This window comes from Colletotrichum costaricense, assembly GCF_030867565.1.
Source record: "Colletotrichum costaricense strain IMI 309622 chromosome Unknown Scaffold_5.1, whole genome shotgun sequence".
Classification (NCBI taxonomy): domain Eukaryota; kingdom Fungi; phylum Ascomycota; class Sordariomycetes; order Glomerellales; family Glomerellaceae; genus Colletotrichum; species Colletotrichum costaricense.
In genome coordinates, this window is record NW_026848234.1 from 2,275,085 (window position 1) to 2,290,231 (window position 15,147).

General features: G+C 51.7%; 4 protein-coding genes across 4 annotated transcripts; 2 read left to right on the forward strand and 2 right to left on the reverse strand.

Moving 5' to 3' along the window:
- Positions 1-3,112: 3,112 nt before the first annotated feature.
- Positions 3,113-3,262, forward strand: CCOS01_05891 (uncharacterized protein; the record flags this gene model as incomplete). The annotated part of the gene is made up of 1 exon (XM_060454066.1): positions 3,113-3,262. The coding sequence occupies one exon, from the start codon at positions 3,113-3,115 to the stop codon at positions 3,260-3,262; it is 150 nt and encodes a 49-aa protein (XP_060315838.1).
- A 2,111-nt stretch (positions 3,263-5,373) lies between these two features.
- Positions 5,374-8,371, reverse strand: CCOS01_05892 (fungal specific transcription factor domain-containing protein; the record flags this gene model as incomplete). The annotated part of the gene is made up of 6 exons (XM_060454067.1): positions 5,374-7,220; positions 7,278-7,456; positions 7,506-7,673; positions 7,731-7,989; positions 8,077-8,143; positions 8,234-8,371. The coding sequence occupies 6 exons, from the start codon at positions 8,369-8,371 to the stop codon at positions 5,374-5,376; spliced, it is 2,658 nt and encodes an 885-aa protein (XP_060315839.1).
- A 3,305-nt stretch (positions 8,372-11,676) lies between these two features.
- On the forward strand, positions 11,677-12,048 carry CCOS01_05893 (uncharacterized protein; the record flags this gene model as incomplete). The annotated part of the gene is made up of 2 exons (XM_060454068.1): positions 11,677-11,879; positions 11,943-12,048. The coding sequence occupies 2 exons, from the start codon at positions 11,677-11,679 to the stop codon at positions 12,046-12,048; spliced, it is 309 nt and encodes a 102-aa protein (XP_060315840.1).
- Positions 12,049-14,499: 2,451 nt separating this feature from the next.
- CCOS01_05894 (uncharacterized protein) lies at positions 14,500-14,874 on the reverse strand (the record flags this gene model as incomplete). Its single annotated transcript, XM_060454069.1, has 2 exons — positions 14,500-14,596; positions 14,753-14,874. 2 exons carry the CDS (start codon positions 14,872-14,874, stop codon positions 14,500-14,502), a joined length of 219 nt encoding a protein of 72 aa, XP_060315841.1.
- Positions 14,875-15,147: the final 273 nt, after the last annotated feature.

Sequence of the window (15,147 nt, forward strand, 5' to 3'; positions counted from 1 at the left end):
TAGGAAAGTCGTGCCGCAAACAGGTTGATGCTCTGTTCGCGTCGTGTCAAGGTAGGGAGATGGCGTTTGGAATGGTTACAGTGAGCTGAGAATACGGGCACGTGGCTTCTACAAGACTGCCGGCCGCGAGACCAGGGCGGAGGTATTCACAACGACTTGGCGAAGGGGCTCTACTTTTGATATCTCAGCTTCGTGTGCTCGTGCTAGGTACATATTCTGAGGATGATGTATATGGGCACGCCGAGGGGAAGAACTACCAGTCTCTTTCTCTCTGTCTGCCGTCGCCTTCAAATAAAGTATCTTTATCAGCTGTCTGCCTTGACCAAAAGGTGCGGATCGTAACGCTGGGATCTAACATTTGCTTGGCAGCAGTTTGGCATAACCTCGCTTGCTCATTACCTGTATGATGGCAGACCTTCCTGTTTCCCGTTTCCGAGACACTGATATAGCCATTCTCGGTTACGTGTGATTGACTGTAAACAGGAGTGTGTTGAAGTTCTCGACTGTGGCTAGGCTTAAGATGTGGTACATTAGTTGCCTGTTACCGTATCTAAGTTGAAATGATGTTGGACGATTCTTCCTCGGTCTTGCATATCAAGCAAAAAAGTCTTCCAGTCCCAAGATGTTATCACTTATTACATGACAGAGTTTATTTTCCTAAATAGTTAGCAAAAGTTGTGACGTTTCATTTCGCCGAAAGCTTTGCCATCCAAGACGTCAGGAATGCTTTTAGAAAATGAGGCTGGGCTTGCTGGACAATGTGAGTAGGGCTATTTGGAATGGGAACGTGTGAGTTGGATGCCTTTTGTGAGGTTGTAGGTTCTGAATGTCAGTTATGGTGGATAAATTCAGTATATTCACGCCGTCTTTTCTGATTCTATTTAGTTTGAGACTGACTCACATAGGTCCTGCTAATCTTTGGAGGACAGGAGGTTGATGACAGTTCTCATGTGGAGCAAGCTTGGACAGAGGTGTTCATATCTCCTTCACCTGGTCCAATGCCACGTAGAATTGAGTGTGGATCTCAAGGAGATTGGCACCTTTCTTTCGTCACTAGAGAACTTGATGAATCTCATCCTCGCCACGAATAGGAGAGGCATCGGCTACCTATACCCAGACCGGGTCGAGAGCCGCAATGCCAGTCCAGCCTCCTTATAAGGCTCTGGTGAGATGTCTCTCTTGGATAAGTATATTGTAGCTAGTGAGGTCTAACGTTGTGCTGTTCATATCCCGATGAATGCTCAAGATGGACTTGCTGTTCATCGTTGTGCACTTGAAGCTGGGCCTCGGATACTTGGACTCTCGAGCCACGCCAAGGGGGTAACGCACTGTGCCACTTCAACTCGGTTTGTGCTCTTACCCGGAAGCTCATCTATTCTTCATTATCCAATTGCTAAAGCAAACCGCCCGTGTCTCTATAAGTAGGAATGGCTTCATCGTTAGGTACATGAAAGTAAGTAAGTGACCTTGACCATATTGACCACAGGAAGCCCTCAACCGCGACATACCTGACTGCTCTTGCCTTCCTTGCCGTGTTCGAGAGGCGCGCGCCGTATGAGCCTTCTTGATAGGCAAGCTTAGTGCGGCGGCTCCCTTGCTGCTGAGTCGAGGTAGATTTTGTAGGCCATCAAGTCATGGTTTAAGGCTTGACATGATCTCAGTAGGAGTCAGACTATGAATCCAACAGAAAGATGAATACAATAGCGAGAGTGGACGTACCGGTAGCTAGTGACCTCTGTACGCCACACATTTTCCAAAGCCCTGCCTCCTGATGAACTATGCTCTTCGTTCTCCAAGGACAGTGGATGAGTTGCGTGGATAGACATGAGATACGGGCAGGTATCTGGATGCAGTGCAGAAGAGTCAACGAACGTTCCAACATGTAACGCAAGGCGGCAGTCGACTTATTCACGTTGCTTAGGTATCTTTGTCGTGTGTGCTACCTAAGTTGCTGCTCTCCGAAACACTTGCTGGAATCTTTGATGTCGTACAATCAAGACATACAGAACTAGCTCAACTGGCTAACATCACATTCGCCGGAATGTGATAGGGTCTAAAACCGCTTCAGTTCTGCTCTTGAGTGTCTGACTTCTACTCTCACTCCCGGTTTTGTCAATGCAAAGCTGGAAGCCTTCATGGTACAAGTGTCACTTCTGCAACTCCAGCATACTAGACGCAGCCTAGCGGGAAGTGGTACATTAATCCCTTCATAGTACGATTGGAATTACGGGATACCGCAGCGTGACTCATTAAGCAGCAAGTACCTCTCAGTTGACTTTGCAACTAGAGGGGCCTCCAGCAACCGATCTCTACTACCTGTCCAAACTACCTTATATAACCTCATTCAACGACGAAAGTGCACAACTGAGCTACAATAAAGTCCATGCTTGGTCTCTTGTAACCAATCTTCAACGTCCTAAGGTTTAAATCAAATCCAAGCGATTGGCCCATCTAATTTGAAAAGAGCAGTGTGCCTGAGTAAGGAAAATTTTCCAGCTGCGTCTCAAGAACGCTGCGCAAATCTGCGGGGAGACCAAAGTATTCAAGTCGAGTTGTCAATAGACTCTCACTTATATGACCATGCTCCTCCATCAACTGAGCAACTCTGGGAGCTTGTTCAGTTGAGAGATGCAGAAGAGGGCGAAATTTCCCTCTTCCGGGAAACCACGGCTCTTGACTCTCCAATATGGTCGTGGTTCTCTCTTCTATAGGACCGAATCAAGGAACGACTATTGGCTATGAATCCTCCTGTCTCTTACCAGAGATACGAGAGCCATTCTGACATCGCGTATCAGCGGCATAACGTTCAAGCAGTCTTCTATAGGATCTCTAGAGTACGTCAAGCTGTCAAGTCTCGGACAATTTACTGGAATTTTGAACCAGGGCCTAGAACACTCTAGGTACGGTCACCAACTATAGTATCTGCCACACCAAGCAACGAACTCTCAACCAATTAGTGCTATCACATCACGACAGACACCTCGTCGCCACCTATTCTCCCAATCAACCTCACCCAAATCCATATTATTCCCCTTCCGACTGTAGCTTCCCCCCGCAAACCCCACAATGTAGCATCACGTCGTACAACCTTCAATCCCGGGCATTCCAAAGGATGAACAACCTCCGGAACCAACATCCTCAAGCCCTTCTCAGTAAAAGGGGTCGCCTTACCCATCATGCGCGAGGCGCGCTGCCGATCATGCGGGTGATACCTCCCGCCCAACCTCCGAAGGTTACTCAACCCACGGAAAACCAACATTAACCACACTACGACCACCAGCCGTCAGCGATGTGCTTTTCCACCCTTCCGATTCCATATTTCTTCGGTACGCTGGCTGGCCCTCGCTAAGCAACACACCTGCGACCTTGATGCTTCATCCTATCGATCCTTCTATAAGACGATCATCATATCAAAGCACCCTTCAAATGCCTCCTCACCCTCTCAGCTGAACAAACATCCCAGTCACGAGCGCTAAACCCAACAGAGAACGAAGCCGTCTTAGAACCATTGTTTCTTCTTCTATTTCTCTTCCCCGCATTATTATCTTGCAGCTTTCCCCCTCGTTCTCGCTTTAGCACGAATACTACCTCGCCTGGCCCAACGGCACCTCTTGCTGACCTCACCTGAGAAGCCCCAGATCCCTGATCACTGCCAATCCCACCTCGTTCTCAAATGTAGGTACGGAGTATCCGCACTCCCGGCCACGTCCGGGTGGTCCTTAACCCCAGCCTCAATACCACCTCATTACCAAACCCCATAACATCCATAAGAAAGCCGTGGTATATCCCCCCCTTCCCTTCTCCGCTCTCGTCACCGCCGCCGCCGCCGCCGCTGTCGCTTCTTCCCTTCCTTCCACTTTGAGGGCCTCAGATGCGACGGCCCGGTGCTCCGTGACCAGAAGAGAAAGACAGACAGAAAATCACACAGAAGGGCCCCAATTATGTCTCATTCGTTGTGCTAATTTGCCCTGCCATCCCCTCCCTTCCATCCAACTCAATCGAGGAGCCATGTAACCACGGAGCCGCATGCACCGTCCTTACACACCCTCTTCTTCCCCAACGCAAAAAGGGAAAGGGAAAAGGGAAAGAAGAAACCCTGATCTGCAAATGAAGGCGCAGACTGTGCCATTCATCCTTCTTTCTCTCGAAACACGTTCCGTCCCGCCTGCCAAATACCGAGGCTGGCTTGGGCTTGGCTGTGGCTTGTCTACAACAAGGCAACAAGCATCGAAAGCTCTCGCCGATCTGACCCGTTACACAAGAGTACATCCTCTCACCTAGCACTGACGGCACGAGACCACACCTCCTCGCCTTCCCCTCAATTTCCCCTCATTCCTTTTCGTTCTTCCCCGCCATGCGCCACATTTACTGGGAAGGATGGGGTTAGCGACGCACCTCGGTGTTTGGTGACCGAGGCTCAACTAGAATCTATACCACGCGGCACAGCCCTTTCCCCGGACTAGCCCCAAGATCCCAAGCCTTAGTTTCTCAGATCAGGGACAGGACCGTTGCTTCCTGTGCAGTGAACAACTGCCAAGATACAAGCAACAGTCAGCATGTCTTTCTGTAGATACTGCTTCTCAAGTGAGCGAAGGTAGCTAGTCACGCATAATCCCTTGGCGATGTTCATCTCCATGCGTGAACCAACATCCGTAATCTTGGCAACGTAGATGCCGTAGAAAAGATATCTCGGGGAATAGTGCCATACTTGCGGTAACGGTGGTTCGGGAACTCAGGTGTCCGATCGGATCATACCGATGCGTTCAAACGGCGTAGAACGGCGCCATGTCGGTATTTGATTCCTCAGGGTGTACGGCAAATAAATGATGTCAAACGTTGGATAGTCCATGTCGGAAGTTGTGATAATTTTGATAAATTTTCTTTGAATTGTTTTGTGACAAGCTCTGATAAGCGTATACTTGGACGAGTCTCGAACTCTAAAAGGCTCAAAACGCCTAAGCGGGCCACAACAGGGCCTTTGAGTTGCCAACAAGAATGGCAAACCCTCTCCTCCTCTTAGAAACAGCAGACTCTCTCTTTCAGTAGAGAAACTCTTAGCCAGAAAGGCATCGGACTCTGCGTGCCTATTATTCATCTTACACGTCCCCCAAGTAAACAACTGATCCAAACTCCCACGCATGCTAGATCATTCCTTCGTCAAGAGCTCCCCCAGAAGTGCCGTTTCCATCCTCATGAGCCTTTTGTTTTTTGTTTCCAAATCTCTAAAATGATGACCTTTGCCCCTGAATGTTGACCCCAATGTCCAAAAGAAAATTCGCGTTCAAATGAGGAGATATCGTAGTGCGGGACGAATGACCGCGGCCATTGACTGAGAAGTCGGAACCACATGAAACCATTGAATCGTACAAAATCCTAGTGCGACGCTCCAGTACCACCGAAAAAGAAGTCAAGCTCGCTGCCTGGGCCCCGAGCGAATTGGTGCTCATTCTCCGCAAGTTGCTCCAGGAGGCTCAAGAATGGGTCCTTCTCCTCACCTGGGCCGGTGCCAGTGCTTCCGTTGTTGCTCTTGTTTCCAGGACTGGGCGCGGCGACACCGGATACCTTGTTTCCACCTTCGTCCCCATGCCACGCGGCTGGACTACCAAATGCGTTTGTAGGCAGCCCACCGAACATGGGGTCATTGTAGTTGCCCCCTACCTCATTGTTTCCACTTGCCCCCGGTGTGGCAAAGCTGAACTGTGGAGAGAAGGAGTTTGAAGAGAGCGACGGCATGGTGGCTTGCTGGTGGCTCTGAGGTCCAAGAGAAAAGCCTGCCGCCGCCGCTGCCGCCACGGCCGCGTTGTTGGCCGCAGTTTCGTCGTATTGTCCGTGTGAGGCAGACATTGGAGGGTGCTCCATGGTCTCGGGATGAGGAGGCAGAGATGTGGGCGTCGCCAGCATTCCCGGTGACGGATGAGATGCCATAGTGGGGGTTGGGTGTGAAAAGGAGTGGCGGACATGAGAAGGCGTTGGCAGACCATGAGGGCGCGCCATATGACTCGTGCTGAGCGGTGAGAGGACTTTGGCATCTGGACGCTTCCGTCCAGATGGGGCTGTGTTCTTGCGCTTGAGGCTCGGTCGCTCAGGCTCGTTTATGCTATTGGCACGAGGCGCGTAAAGATCGTGACCCGTGTAGGTGTCTGTGGTGAAGTCGACAATCACATCAGAAAGGCTCAAATTTGCCGCGTCAAAGTTGAAGGTCTGGCCGCCGGGCCCGCCAATATTCGAGTAGCGATCGAAAAAGTCCTCGAGGTGGAATGCCGGAGAATATCGCATCGGATTGTTTGCAAGGCTTTTGACAAGTTCGGAATGGGCATTGTAAATTCCTTGCAGTGTTTCCCTCTGATGCTGGACACTTGCCCAAGCGTACCGGAGCTCGCTCAGTTGCTGCATCTCCCTGGACAGAAAGTCTGCTGACATGCTGAACACAGTCGAGTCACCATTGCCATTCTTGTTGTAGTGAGCGCCGTGGATGTGAACTGTGCCAGCGGTGCATATGCAATAGCCAACGAAAGCCGGCCATTCGATTGTGCCGGTCTGCTTTCCAAGTTCGACAAGTTCAGATATTGCGTTCGCGTGCAGAAAACACATGTTTGTTGCTTCAATCTGCCAAGATTGGTGCTGACCGGTTCCTGCGAGCTCGGCGAGGTCGATGGGGAGAAACGGCCTGTAGATGAGGCAGTGAATGAGGTGATAGATGAGCTTGCTTAGAACCAGAATCGTCGAATCGGGTTGACCGAACAGCGTGTCGAGGCTTGAGAAAACGTCTTCGGTGCCGGAAGCCCAAATGTCCAAATCTTGACGAATCTTTGACAGATTTGAAAGTGAGTGCCACGGAAAATGAGAGTCACCCTTGACACCTCCAGCAGCCAGGTAGCGATTTGTTATACCAAGAATCCGGCTGATGTCGATGAGCATCCCCGTGCTACCTTGAGACTTCTTCCCGCTTCCCTGAAGAAACTGCAAATTGGACCCAGACTGAAAAAATTCGCCGTCGATCGGGGGTACCGAAGGGTTTGGTGACCAACACGGAAGCCGGAGAAGGATGGTCTTGTCGCCGATGAGAGATGGACGCTTGGAGCCGCAAGCCAGGAAACGATCGAGCAAGTAACAAGTCCAGAAAAGTCTCCTCCTCATTTCTCGTTCGACTGGCGTTACGCGTGCATTATTGTCCATCTCGCGATGAGTTTCGAGAGCCATTGCCATTCCAACTGCATTTGCTGGACATCATGTTAGCATTTCAATATATAGTGTGGCACCTAATTCCCTTAACTTACTCATCAGCATATACGCCTTCTTGCCTTTCCCTGCTGCGGTGAAGGCAATGACCAGCAGGAGTAGAGCCTGCAGCGCGTCAACCGAAGGCTCATCGGTATCGATCTCTGCTCTGGCACGCGAAGCGAAGTCTTCACTCAGATGTACAGCTGACTGGTATCCACTAGGATGTGGTGTGTATCTATTGATCCGGTCAGCAACTTCAGTGAGCTGGCGATGCTCACACCCACCTTGCAGCAACGGCGTAGATCCCGTGAACTAAGTAATTCGGTAGTTGGTTTAGCTGAAGTCGTTGCCGGACAGATGATTCGTCTAAGATGTGATAGGGCTTGGAGTGAAACCGCGAGAAGTAGGTGTCTAGCAACGCGTCGGGTTGGACGGTAGGTGGCGAAGGCTCACTGGCAAAGTCAGTCAATCTATTCACCAGAAATTCCTGCTCAAGCATCATGGCCTACCTTGCCGGGGCTGGCGAGTAAACGGCAGACTCGTCAGCGTCTACTTTGGTGTCCAATGCTATACGCTTGGGATTTGGGTCATCGTCGGGAATGTCGTCTGCTCGTGAGGTTTCTTCATCCTTGATTCCGGCGGTAGTCGGCGTGGTCGGGGTCTGCTCTCCAGCATTCTTCTCTTTTAATTTTGCCTCCAGCCCATCGACCCTCTTCAACAGTGCTTCCAACACATCCGTCTTTGGCCCACGCTTTTTGGGTACGGCATCTAAAAGCAAGCGTAAAACACATCAGCCTCCTAAAACCTTCCCCAGTTTCATCTTCTTATCTATAAGCATGTAAAAGATTGGCTCACCGTATACGCAAGGGCACTGGAAAACTTGACAGGCCTCACAGGATGGGCGTAGCCGGTTGCACTTGATCTATTGGTTATGTTGAGTTAGATAATGGCTCTATGGTCTTGGGAAAGACTTTGCTCTGGGCGAGGCTGAGAGGCCATCATGCTGTCTCACCTTGCGCTTGCGGCATGATTTGCAGTTCATAGACTCCCGAGGCTCATTGCTCAGTCGCCGAGTCGGTAGGCGCTCAATACCGACTTGAGGACGGGACATGGCCACAGGGTGAATACCGGGAGGGGGAAGTCCGTTCATTGATTCGTATACAGACATCGACATCATCCAAAAGATTGGGTCGGTAGTTGTAAAAAGTAATCTATGGTCGTCGAATGGTTCGGAGCGGCGCCGGTAGATGTGGGGTGAATGAAATTCAGCTGTTTTCAGCAAGCCGAATAGCTAGCGTAGGCCGGTTGGAGGGCAAAGCTGTTGTTGATCAGGTCATATCGAGGTGGCTTTAGAAGGGCCTGGCAGTCGTCTAGCTGGGCTGTCGGGAAGCAGATGAGCTGAGTTGAGAGGCTCACGATGAAGTGCAGAAGCACAGAGACCAGGCAAGAGGCCGAGCTAACGGGACAGGGTCGGGGACTGGTGAAGTTATGAAGTAAAGAAAGGCAAAGAGGTTGCCAGGCCGGGCCTAGTAGGTAAAATGATGACTGTCTTTCCCCCCAGCAGTCGTCTAGGAGGGAGTAGACATGTGGAGGTGGCTAGTGCAGCCGACTAGGGTGTGTTCGTCTCTCGTTATTCTTGCGTGGAAAACAGTTCGGATGCATCAAGCACAAGCAGCAGGGGATCAAAAAGGAACGGTTACAGAACCAGGGGGAGGAGATTGACAAGGAGCTCAAGTCCAATCAAGGCAGAGGAGAAGGGGATGTTGCACGAAGGGGGCAGAAAAAAAGAGAAGAAGGCGAGCCGGGGTGGTAGCAGTGGACACTGGGCTCTAGAGAGATTCGAGGATGTCTGCTGTCCGGGCTTGGATCACCTCGCAAAGTCTGGCAGAGAGAACACCTTAGGTATAGTGTGGATGTGTGAGCGCGTGAGGAGAGGGATACGTAGTGTATCCGTACGGATAGGTTGGCAGTTGGCAGGTAGTAGCTTGGGGAAGAGGAGGAGAAGTAGGCCCAAAGCAAGGACCGAGGGAAGAACGAAGGTGCCGCGGAGAGAGAGGCACAGAGGGAGAGGAGAGACTACCTAGAGGCACCACGGAGTGAGACTGCAAGAGGAGGCACTCGGAGCAAGTCTGAAGAGGGGGCACGATGTTGGGGAAAGATGGGGCAAGGCAGGTTGCTGCTTCGGTAGCGTGGAGGCCGGGGTAGGGGCGGTTTGATCACAGAGGCTTGTCTTGTTCTGTCCAAGGCCTCGATGCGACTGGGGAGCCGGGCTGGTGCTGGCAGACTGGGATGACGCCCGCCGTCCCTTGTCTCGTTTTCCTTCTTTTCCTTCGCTGTGCCCCGGACGAGAGACCCAGTCATCAAAAGACGGGTATCCGCTCTGTAATTCGCAAAGCGGCACTGCGAATGGCCATCCCGGAGTACCTGGCCCGGTACTTTCATCCAGGCCTTCTATGGTGTGCGGTGTATCTGTACAGGCGAAGTACATGGTGAGAATTGCTCAGATGTCTTCCCAGCCGATGGGTAGCTATTGATGTCTAATGATACTTCATCTTCTCCCTCCCTCCCCCGTCGTCTGTCGTGTGGTGACTTCTTCGACGTCCGGCGTACATGGCCCGATACCGAATCACACAATGAATTCAGGCGGCGTTGTTACGGTAGAGAAAGCTGCCGTGATAGTGTTGAGAGTGCGCAATGAGTCGAGGCGAGAAAATGTAGAGGAATGTCCAGAGCAATTTTCAAAAGACCCTGGGTAGAGTTAATGAACGACTCGTGGCGAAAGGCAAAAAAAAAAAAACCAGAGCCGGACAGGGACAAGGCAGATGCAGGCCGCCGCTGCCTTCAACCTTCTTTCTGTACATAAAACAAGTCTCATCATGCCGTGCCGTGTCGTGATACATCAATTTCAACAACACACGCCGATTAGCTCTGCTTCGTCTGTATAATCCGTGATAGTCTGTCAGCGCTGACTGGTCAGACGAACTATGGACATTGGACAGGAACCTGCGAGGCGCCCGAGCGACCTCCCCCTTCGAGACGGGCTGCTGCAGAGTCGCGTGGCTAACAAACTGTGATGTACCTGCTTTGTGGCGCTGCCGTTGTTTCTTCTCCTCTCACACGACCCGGGGATACCTACATGCCTACATATATGATGGGGGAGGAAGATGAGCATGGGAGACGAGGATGGTACTCGATGGATGGCTAGCAAGGGTTGGAGCTGGATGGGATGTGTGGGGTTTTTTGGAGATGAAAAAGAAGTGAGCTTGTGAGCAGGTGCAGCGCGTGCCGTCACTGCAGCGCACAGCTGTAGCGCGCTCTAAAATGAGGAGGGGGATGCAAGATGGACAGGTCGCCTCGCTCAGATGGACCCAGATGGGAGACGCACAGCAGGATACCGCTTCCTGTCGGTAGGGATCAGATGTCAGACAATCAGACAATTCGGAAAGTGCCTGAGGACAGGACATGTACTCTGTCTTTGGTTGGTTGTCGTCGAAGTCGGTCATGGAATTGTGCGACTGAGAGTCAAGATGAAAGAGGGAGCCGCTCTACCGCACAACACGGCAACGTTCGTTTACCGGACAGGAAATAGAGCGAGAGACAGCCGGTATTTCCGGTTCGTTATCTGTGGTGGGTGTGAATCGTCCGAACCACCTCGGTGCAGCAAGACGAACGATTGTATTCGTAGGTCAAGACGACTTGGAAGTTTGCGGCCATGGCATATGCCAAGCCCAAAGAAAAGCAAAACAGAACATGGGAGGAACCACGGGACCTAGTGATGTAAGATGGCATCTGTGATGCAACACCCGAGTTTGGCGATGGTGGACCGTGTTGTCTCTGGTTTTGAAAAGATGCTGTACGCCAGCGTGCCTCGAGAAGGACGTCTCGGATTTCAGAGTGGAGGTATAAAGAAAAAATTGGCCTTGAACCGGCAATGTAACCGTACACATCTTCCGCACCTGGGTCAATCAGTCCGTCACATTTGCGGTTTGGCCCTCAGAAAACTGATAAATGAGGTTGAAACTGCGCTGTCTTGTTGCCGTGGCCGTTGCCTGCCGCACCACGTACATACCCCCTTACAATAGAGAGCGGCTGGCATCATGCAAGATGAGAGTCGGATCACAGACATGCTCGAGCAGTTAATATATGGTGAACGACAAGCTCGATAATCCCGAGTCAGCGGTTGGCCGCAGCACCTGCTCGAGCAGCACTCTTGTACCCAACTAGCCGTGTTGATATTGCCAACTCGTTGCTTTACGCAAGCTGCTTCCCTGATCGAATCTTTCTACGTACCAAAGATGATGGAGGCGGTGCCCGTACAGAAACTAGGGACTGGTGTAGTAAAGAGAAGCAAGGCCCTCATCGACCTTGAGCATTGAATATGACAGCAGGGTGGATGGAGATGGGTTCGTGACCCTACACAGTCCGTTGATGTCAACTTCAAGTCTCAACTGGCCCATGCATGTTGGACGCAAAGTCCCGGCGACCCTCGCCAGAGGTTACCGACACACTGACCTGGGCAGAACCCGACCCGTCCCTGTCCTGTACAGTCGCATCCTCGGCGGGACTGGTCAGCCCCAGGTCACCCCTCCTTTCCCGCAACTGGACAGACCCGAGGTGATCAAGGGACTCTGGGTGGTTCCGCAGTCCTGCCATACACAGTATTCCCCATAGGCCTCATCCAGACGTAGGTATGCCAATCACACTAACTAACAACAATTCAGAATTTGCCCGATATTTGCTGACCGGTACGGAGCCCAATGCTCTCACTCTCTCCATGGCCTCAACAATGGCATCATGGACATGCCCTGGTCCCAGACTTTTGAATGAGAGCGGGTGCTGGCCTCTCTGGCTAGGAGTCTGGTCACTGAGAGCACCTTGCCTTGCCTTACACGGCATACAGCGCGTAGTAACTCTCCACCGCGGCCGACAAACCCTAAGGCACGCAACACCCGTTCCGCCCGAAGTGCAATAAGGACATGACTCTGCAACTCACCACAAACTCGTAAAGATGGGTCGTTTCTCGAAAACATCTATCCACACCTCATTCATTAACCTTTTTGTCCCTCATGCCTTGGGGTAGCAGCCGAGCAATCTAACCTCTGTCCATCAGAGCTGTAACCCTCCGTCACAGTCCTGAGTAGGTATGCCCGGTGGGCAGCGGCGTCTCACGAATTAATCAACACGTGGGCGCCAGATTCCAGTCTTGGACTCTTGACAACCATGCCCTCGATCATCTAGACTCGCCGCTGGCAGGGGGCGTTCTCGGCCTCATTCATCACGACAGCTAGAATTGTCTTGGTTTAATCCACCATAATCCAGTTTCAACCCATATAAAAGTCTGATCTGGGTCCTATTAAGCTAGAATGCCATGAGCTTCGCTATCGACCTTCCGCAAACATCTGATACCCTTCCCAGTTTGAATGGGACCCAAGAGCCCCCCTGTACTGCTACCACTGCCCACCACGTCCCCTTCCAAAGTCCAAGGGGACGTGCGAAAGCCATGCACTGACGCAGTAAAAGCCCGGTTGATGGGCGTCTCATCGACCCAGGCGGCACCTGGTGAGGCCGGTACTTGATCCAAATTACATACATGGCCCATGCATGCATTTCCCCGGAGCAGGTATCTATCGGTGCCTTTTCAAGTACCGGACGGATACGGTATCACATCTACAAAAGAAACGACGAGTGGAAGACAAGGCCAACCGTTCTCCAAGAAGCTGAGACGGGGCTTGTTTGGATCGACGGCCACTGTATCTTAAGACGAACATGAGCGTTCAAGCAACAAGGTGCCTGGCAATGCATTCTCGTCATCTTCCGATAGCCTGTAGGCCTGTAGGTATGTAGATCAGATCGGCGACATGTTGGATGGGTGAACATTGCCAATGCCAGGGCCTTTCTAAAGCCCGGATCCCCGACTTGCCGTTGCCAACCGGCTTCACTTCTGCCTTGTCCATTGAAGGACAGAAGCACTCAGTCCCGGCAGACCGCCCCGTGAGGCCCTGGCTTTGTAGTTTGTTATACGAAAAAGCGGATATTCAACAACCCTCTCGCACGGGCGGAAAAGGGACACGGGAAAGTGATGGACTCCCCTGTCCTGGGTAATCACACCTGGTGCCAGACCACTGTGTCGGACCCCGTTGGTCAAGCCGGCACTCACCGGACCGCCAAGATCGGGCCATCTAATCAATCCAGCCGTAGGGGTGTCCTTGGCGCAGCCTTGTCGAGCCTGCAACATGTCATTTCTTCTTCATCTTCGACATGGCTTCACACGAGCCCAGGCATGACTCTGCTGCTTCTGACGTTTGACACTGACACTTGACAGATTAACTAACAACTCATTTATAATGCAGTACATGAGCAAATCAACCACAAGTGTCATTTCAGCCCCGTGAGATGACGTTCGCTTGGCAGCTCTTTCACCGAGATCAAGGGCCGGTCCGCCAAACATGCCCATGTAATGTCTGTGTCAGATCTCGAACGGATCGATGGGAACAAGGAAAGAAGCAGGAAAAAGAAAAAGAAGGCAAAATACCGAAAGACGCCATAGCCTGCCAGGCGGCACTAGAGGTTCGATTTGACATCGTGCCGGTCCTCCACCGTTTAAGCATGACTACGGTACTCCATACTCTATGCCGCGGACGAAGCTGGGTGTGAAGAAGTACCGCTTACGGTACGACAGACATGTACACTGCCCAGACCATGCATGCTACCCGTTCGTAAAGATTCCCTTTTCTGAGCTGGTGGCGATTGGCCCCCAGCTTCAGAAAAGCGGTATGATTTGTTGTCTGCATGTCTGCTGAAAAGGGGTATGGATCATGGGGGGCCTGCGAGGTGAAAAAAAGATGAGACGAAATAGGATCCTTGCCTAGACTGCCTCAATCGAGGCAAGCCGCGGGTCGGAGACACATCGTAGGCGGGCTACCGTTCGAACTTCGGAGAGCTGCAAAAGAAAAGCAATGGCATGCAAGGGTGATGTATCCGTAGTATGTGAATAGAACGGCTAGACCACGATGACCCAGTTGGCAGGTGACATGCCTCGAGGTAAGTACGGATACGGATTCAGATGGTCTGTACGGAGTAAGTACTACAGAATCCACACTTGATACTGGCTATCCTGGGACGTTGCCTCTGCCTATGCCCATTCTGCTGATGGTGTCTTGTCTACTTGTCAGTTACCAAGCTGGGTCGACGGACTAGTTGTTTCGTTGCTGCAGATTAGACGAGTCCTCGAACAGAATGTCTCACTTCTTTCCGCGCGAAGACACACTAACATGGCCCTCACTCATATCGGACAGCATGAGATGCTCCAAGACCATGCCTTCCTCCCTGGCTCGTGCTGATTACTGACCGATGACGAGCGAACCTTCCGTCGTTACTACGGGCGGTGAGCCTTGTCAGACAGTTGCACATTAGGAAGGACATTTAGAGATCGACCTAGACTTGAGAAAATTGGGATGAATGTTCTTCTTGCCGTGCCGAGGATAGCTTCGCAGCTCCTCGATTGGGACGTTCAAACCCGTCTTGCGCTTACCTTGCGAGATAACATCGATAGGCACTTGCATCTATGGATTCCAGGGCCTTGGCATCCTGGGTACCAAAGCCGTAGAGAAGCGCCGTGAAGAAACCGGCCACGGTGGACCGTCGTCTCATCATTGTCGCTGCAACATATCAACGCCCGATAGTAACAACATTGCGGATGCTTGCCACAGATTAGGACCAAGTGAACAGCTCTACGCCCGTCTCATCCCTTCCTTATGACAAAAGGGCGAATGCATTGTGTCGGTCTGGACGGCGAGTTGCTGCTCTGGCCACCCATCCCGCATAGAAGTGGAATCTCACCCGCCCTCCGATCCGACCTGACACAGCCATGAGAGCGCAGCTTGTGTCTGCTCACTCTACCTTCGACCAATAACTTTCCTCTTATCA